Consider the following 6,661-nt stretch of genomic DNA (forward strand, 5'->3'; position numbering starts at 1 on the left):
GAGGTGGATGGGCCAGGTGGCGGTATTGAAGAACTCAAGCATGGCAACAGTAGTGAGGTTGGCCCAGACTCGGGCAGTGTTTCGTTCTGCTGTGCATAGGGTCGCTATGAGTCTGTGCTGACTCAATAGCACCTAACAGCAGCAACACACTACCAGAGCTCTTTATTATTGCTGGAAGGTGATTTACGACTAGTAGTACACAAGTGTATAATCTACAGACCAGCATTTTGCTTCAAATGAAGACAGTGTTCTTTAGAATTTATGCTTTCTGGATCATTATTATATAAAGATCAGAGTCCTGGTGTGGCGCTGTGGGTTAATGCAGCAGGCTGCAAAGCCATTTGAACTGCAAGGTGGGCGGTTCAAGTTCACCAGCTGCTCCTCGTTAACCCTATACATGGTTGCTCTGGGTTGGAACCAACTTGACGGGACTTAACAAAACAACAACATTATATAAAGATCAGATCTATTTATAAGTCACTCTATTTTCTCTTATTTTTGTTTTTTATTTTCTCTGAATTTTTGAGTGCACACACACACACACACACATATATATATATATATTTTTTAAAGTTCATCTTTTTTCTCATTAATTTGCTTTTCTGTAGTTTCCCTAACACTTGTCAGTATCTGTCTTGCAGCTTTCAATAAAAAAAGTCATTATTTCTGGAAGGTGAATTATTAGCTTCCTTTCTTCACTCCTCCCTAAATCCGTACCCTTTGCCACCTAACTCTGAAGTTCCTTCCACTAACGGTGAATGTGTCTCTTCCTACTAATTGTGGCTTTGGCTAAAGACCTCTGGGTGGTTCTGAGCTCAGACCTTATTCTGTTCATACATCTGTCATCACCTTAAGAAAAAAATGTCCTGGCTAGCTCCTTAGTTCAGGGAGAAAAAGATCAGACTAGATCTAACCGATAGCTTAGAGTCACTCATCCCAAGCTCAGCCCAAATTAATAGAGTCACTCGATCCAATCCTCATAGACTGTAGAATACCATAGGATGCTTCGTGGTGGTGGTTAGGGGCCATTGAGTCAGTTCCGGCTCATGCGATCCTGTATAGGGTTTCCAAGGAGCTGCTAGTGAGCCTGAACTGCCGACTTTGTGGTTCAAACTGATGTTTGTGGTCCAGTGCTTTATCCTATTACACCAATAAGTTTTTAGAGCTATTCAAGTGATATTTGGGACTACAGGAAACATGCTTATGTGATTGACTATCCTTTAGGGGAGGAGGGAGAGCAGCCTCTTCCTTCCTATAGGGCTAGAGTTTACAGATGCTAAACACCTTGGTAGAGAAATGGGAGTAAGATGAAGGGAAGCAGAAACTATTTCCAGAGTAAGTAGAAACTCCCTTTGGGAGGCCTGGTGGAGGAAATGATGTTGTCGATGGCCCTGTTCCCACAGAAAGCAACTCCAAGGAACACAGCCTGTTTCCCAGCAAGATGGCCAAAGCCTACTAAAGTCATGTGGGGGGTGGGCAGAAGGAAATGTCCTCTGGGTCCCAGTTTGTGTACTCTCCTGCCACTTTAGGCTATAAGGATTTCTTTCTTCCAACCTGGGTAATTTGTCCCTTTCAGGGAATATGTATACATTAAGTGAGCTCTTTATTCTGTCTCAAAAGATAAAAATAGATTTCCTTTACTTTTCAAAATATGGTATACACCAAAAAAAGGAATTAACTATAACCACCCTCACTGAGTCCATGTAGCCAAAACTGAGTCTCAATTTAAGACTTTTTTTCTATGTGCACAGTAGTCCCTTCTCATGCATTGTTTTGCTTTCTGTGGTTCAGTTACTTATTCTGCCATCTGAAAAGATTTAAATTGTGCACCATTCTGTGTTGTTGTTAAGTGCCACCAAGTTGTTTCCAACCCATAGGAACTCTGTATAGTTTCCAAAGAACGGCTGGTGGGTTTGAACTGCTGACCTTGTAGTTAGCAGTTCAGTGCTTATCCTTCAGCACATACCAGGACTCTGTGCCATTCTGAGGGGTGAGGAAATATCATACCATCTTGCTCCATCCTAGAGCCAATTTCCTCTTCCTTCACTGAAGTTGAGGAGCTCTGCTAGTGTAGTGGTTACAAGTCGGGCTACTAACCTCAAGGTCAGCAGTTCGAAACTACCAGCTGTTCTGTAAGAGAAGATGAGGCTGTAAAGATTTACAGCCTCAAAAACCCTACGTAGGGTTTCTATGAGTCAGAAGTGACTCCATGGCACACTGCCACCACCACCAAAGTTGAGCCTGGCAAACACAGTTGAGTGAGCAGCTAGGCTGTCCCGCCAGGGCACCCAGGTACCTGTTATATATATATAATATCATAGTATATATGGAGTCCTATTGTAATGCTGTAGGGTAAGCACTGCAGGTCAGTTTGAACCACAAGGTTGGTAGAACATATCTCCTGTGGGTAAGAGGGGAATACAGTAATAATTTATCTTGAAGGTGAGTTACTATCTATTAGGCCACAATAACAACAATTTGTATTCAAGTCAAGATGGAACTGTCAATTTGTTTGGAAAACGACGTTTACCAATGTCATTAACAAAACCAAAAAAGGGTCATGTAACTAATTTTATTCAATTTTCCAAATCCTTGCCGCCATCTGTCTATAATAACATCTACTGGGCTAGCCCTTGCATGTCGGGCTCAGTGAGAAAAGCGATCCAGTTCTTATAAAAATTATTTTTGAATCAAGTTGTCTGCCCTCACTGTGTCTTCCTCCATACCAAGTCCTCCGCTGAGGGGTCCTGGATTTCTCACGGTGATTTCTTCACTCCTGCCTGGAACTCCTCAGCAGATCAACAATGGCCCACCCTGACCTTTAACCTGTATGAACAAACTATACCCAGGCCATTTGGTTTTTAGGAGTTTGCCAAGTTGGACTGGGGATGATGGCCCCAGGTCTCCGCTACATTGCGGGGGTCCCCAGAACCATGCCGCAGCCCATCTCATTTCTGTCACTGAACAGTTGTGGAGATTTGACTTTGTGCCAAACACATCTTTTAGGATTGTGTGAAACCAGTAAGAAAGGAATACTGTCAACTGTCACTACAGCTGAAAGTAACGAGGCACTTGCCACTTTGAGAACTAAAAACAAATCTTCTGTAAAATCATGTTGCTAAGCTGCCTTTCCCCCCTTCTCACTTTTTGTCAACATTTCCAATGATCTTTACTTCTCCACTTTCATCTAACACACAGCAAGTTGAGCTACTTCTAAGAGGGAACCCCTGAATCTCATGGCTCTGAGCTACTTCACCCTGGTTCATCCCCTTACTATCTTCCAGGCTTCTGGCAGAAAGTCCTTTCCTTCCCTTCTTTCTTTGACCCTGGAGGTACCTGTTTCCAAGATCTTAACTTCAGGATTTCCAGGATTATAATTTTCTCCTTTCGAAGTCTCACATGCACACATATATGGTATAAATGGCTGATGACAATGTAGCCTATGCCCTTTGAATTTTAAGAGTGAGTTTTTACATGTGTACGTGTGTATATGTGCACACACAACATATACATATGTGTATATGTGAGTGTGTATTTGCATATATATGAGTGTGTATTCACTCACATACACACACACACCTACACTTTTTCTTGATTGGTTTCCCCATAAGTAAACTTTCACCAAGCTGCTCTGAAAGCTCTCTAAAGGCCATGGTTGTTGTTATTGTTATATGCTGTCCAGTTAGTTCTGACTTAAGGAGCAGCTGGTGGGTTTGAACCATCAACCGTGTAGTTTGCAGTCCAGTGCTGATCTTACAGCACCATACCAGGACTCTTAAAGGTCATTATTGCCAATCAAAGCAAGGATGTGAGCTGACATATGCCGACAGGACTAACTGCCTCCTTGCTTTTCCCTCTGGTGACACTACTTGAGTCTCCTAGGTACCTTATTTGTTCTTAGGTATAGATGGCTATTACCTTTGTACCTTAAACGGCTCACAACCTTATGAGAAAGAGATGAAGCTACCGAGGGTGAGTTTCAAACAGGATTTGGTAGAGTGGAGTGGAGGAGATTGGTCCTAAGGCAACCATACTGATCACCTCCCATTCCTCTCTCTGGCTAGGTGTGCTGTGACCCACAACACTACAGTTTCTGAGTGGGAACTTTATGAGCATGGCCAGCCACTGGCCACAGACAGGGTGCTTATCTTCCAGACTCCACCATTCAGAATCTGGTTGAGATCCATTGCTGTTATTGGTGAGTGCCATTGAGTTGATTTCAGCTCATAGCAACCCTGTACAGGGTTTCTGAGGAGCAGCTGGTGAGCTTGAACTGCCAACTTTGTGGTTCACAGTCCAGTGCTTATATAGTGCCACACCAGAAGCTCATTTGAAATCCAGAGTGGAGACACAAAGCCCTCAGAGCAGTCAATGTAGTTCATTGTTAGAGTGCAGGCAGATACTTCACAGGAAGTCCTCTCTGATCTGCACTTGGCACTTTCATGTTCTGAACATTTGATATTCAGTTCAATCCTATGATCCTTGACTATACCTGTCTCATTCCAAAATAGATTAGATATAAACAATTAGCAAAAAAAACCTACTACAGCAGCAATAGCAGCTGACAGCCTGACTCAAAAGAGGAAAAAGACAAAAGGTGATATAAGAACTCAAAAGAGGGACATTAATGAAGGAGCAAACCGTTTACACACCTCATTGTCTCATGATGACATAGCTGTACTGTATCACAGCCCGATATAGTAACTGGTATTGCGAGTCATAACTCTGGGTCCTCTAGAACAGTTGAAATGACCTCCAATGTGCTGTTTAAAAGGGTAAGTCTACAGCCCTGGGAAAGGTGACAGAATTGAAAAAGTTCCCTAGAGGAGACAAGTGGTTACAGTCACAGTACAATATGGCATCACTCCTACCTCTGGATGTTATCTTCAAGTTGTTTGACTCTGAATTCCTCCTCCTCAGACTGCCTCCTCCTGGCTTCCTCCTCTTCGGCAGTACCCGCAGGTATGCCCTGAAGCAGCCATTTTTCTCGAAGCAATTTGGACTGTGAGAATGGGGGAAAGAACAGACAAGACGATAATTTTCAACCCACACCCACGTCGCCATCCACAGTGCCACCGTTTTAGCCCACCCTCTTCCCTAACTTGACTACCTATTTCCTTCCAGCACAACCACCAGAAGGATTTATTTCTACAATTTTTATTATTAAAAAAAGTGAAAAAAGAAAAAAAAAAGTGAAAATATATACAAGAAGAAGGAGCGGTGTAATGAAAGCTTATATGATCCCATCTAGATTGAACAATTAGAAATATTTTGCCATATTTCCCTATCTTAATTTTTCCGTTGAATTACTTTAAAGTAAATAACAAACACCATGCTATGTTGCTCATAAATACTTCAGTATGAATTTCTAAAAAATAAGGACATTTTTTAATATAAAACCACAGTTCCATTACATTTCTTAAGATCACCTAGTATCCAGTTCATATTATTCTTTAAAAAAATATTAATCTATTTCATGCTGCTTCTTAAAGTCTCTGAATGGCTCCCAATCATTTTCAGCAGTGGTTCTCAAGTGTTCATAAAATCACACAGCCCACATGTGCCAGTCTAGTAATGTATTTTGAATAAAATAAAAAGCTTTAGGGTTTCAGGTTATTAAGAAAGAGGAGGTGAGGTAGAGATGAAAACAGTTTGAGAGAACTTCCTGAAATGAAAAGAGCTAAGATAGGGGATGGAGGGTGGTGGTGATTTGGGTTTGCACATACATGGCCTCTAGATGGCAGATGGTGGCTACTGGGTGTCTATTGAGGCTGGAGCTTCAATAGTGAGAGTCGCTGTAGACAGGTCTGCGGTCCGTCCTGGAAACGGACCACTACAGGAAGCACCACCAAATTGACCAGGAGCTGGGCACATTACCAATTCTTACCAGCAACAGTTAACAACCAAAGGAACAATAGGGATATTAACTCTGCAGGTGGTAACCAACAAAGTAAGACCTGGTTTCCTTGGCATCATCACAAAACAGAATTTTGTTTGACCTTGCTAAGTAGGTGCTAAGGCAGAGGAAAAGGCGCTCTCATAACGGTGATATTTGACTTTTGTCTCTAGCCAGGAAATGAAGACTTGTTATTAGTTGCTGTCATTGACTCTAACTCATTGCAACCTTTTTCATTACAGAATAACAATACACTGGTATATTGATACACTGCCTGGTATAATTTTTATCTTTGAGTCTACTGTTTCAGCCACTGTGTCTATGCATCTCTCTGAAGGCTTCTCTTGGCTTCACCGACGCTTTGCTTTATCAACCATGATGTCTTTTTTTTAGCAATTAGTCTTTCTTGATGATGTATTCAGAGTAAACAAGCTTAAGGTACATCATTCTCACTTCTAAGGAGCATTCTGGTTATATTTCTTCTAGATTTTGCACTTCTTAGACTGATGTGTTTGTTCTTCTGGCAGTTTATAGTATATTCAATATTCTTTGCCACTACTACAATTTAAAGCATCAATTTCTCTTCTGTCTTCCTGTTTCATTGTTTAGCTTTCGCATGCATGTAAGGTATAATCATATTAAAGTAGTTTACATTTGATTCACAGAAATAAGGATGTGAGACCTATCTCTACCATTGTGGGCCAAAATTGCTACTCACTGAAGAGTCCTTTAGCTACACTATTTCCTTTCTGTTTTGTATTTGAC

At 41.5% G+C, this 6,661-nt stretch overlaps 1 protein-coding gene across 1 annotated transcript in view; it reads right to left on the reverse strand.

Moving 5' to 3' along the window:
* Window positions 1-6,661, reverse strand: part of PALM2 (paralemmin 2) — a 118,574-nt gene that overhangs the window by 77,958 nt on the left and 33,955 nt on the right. Inside the window, exon 3 of the mRNA XM_006864733.1 lies at window positions 4,872-5,002. Coding sequence (XP_006864795.1) covers window positions 4,872-5,002 — 131 coding nt within the window. The remainder of the gene's footprint in view (window positions 1-4,871; window positions 5,003-6,661) is intronic.

Source organism: Chrysochloris asiatica, unplaced genomic scaffold (genome assembly GCF_000296735.1).
Source record: "Chrysochloris asiatica unplaced genomic scaffold, ChrAsi1.0 scaffold00069, whole genome shotgun sequence".
Classification (NCBI taxonomy): Eukaryota; Metazoa; Chordata; class Mammalia; order Afrosoricida; family Chrysochloridae; genus Chrysochloris; species Chrysochloris asiatica.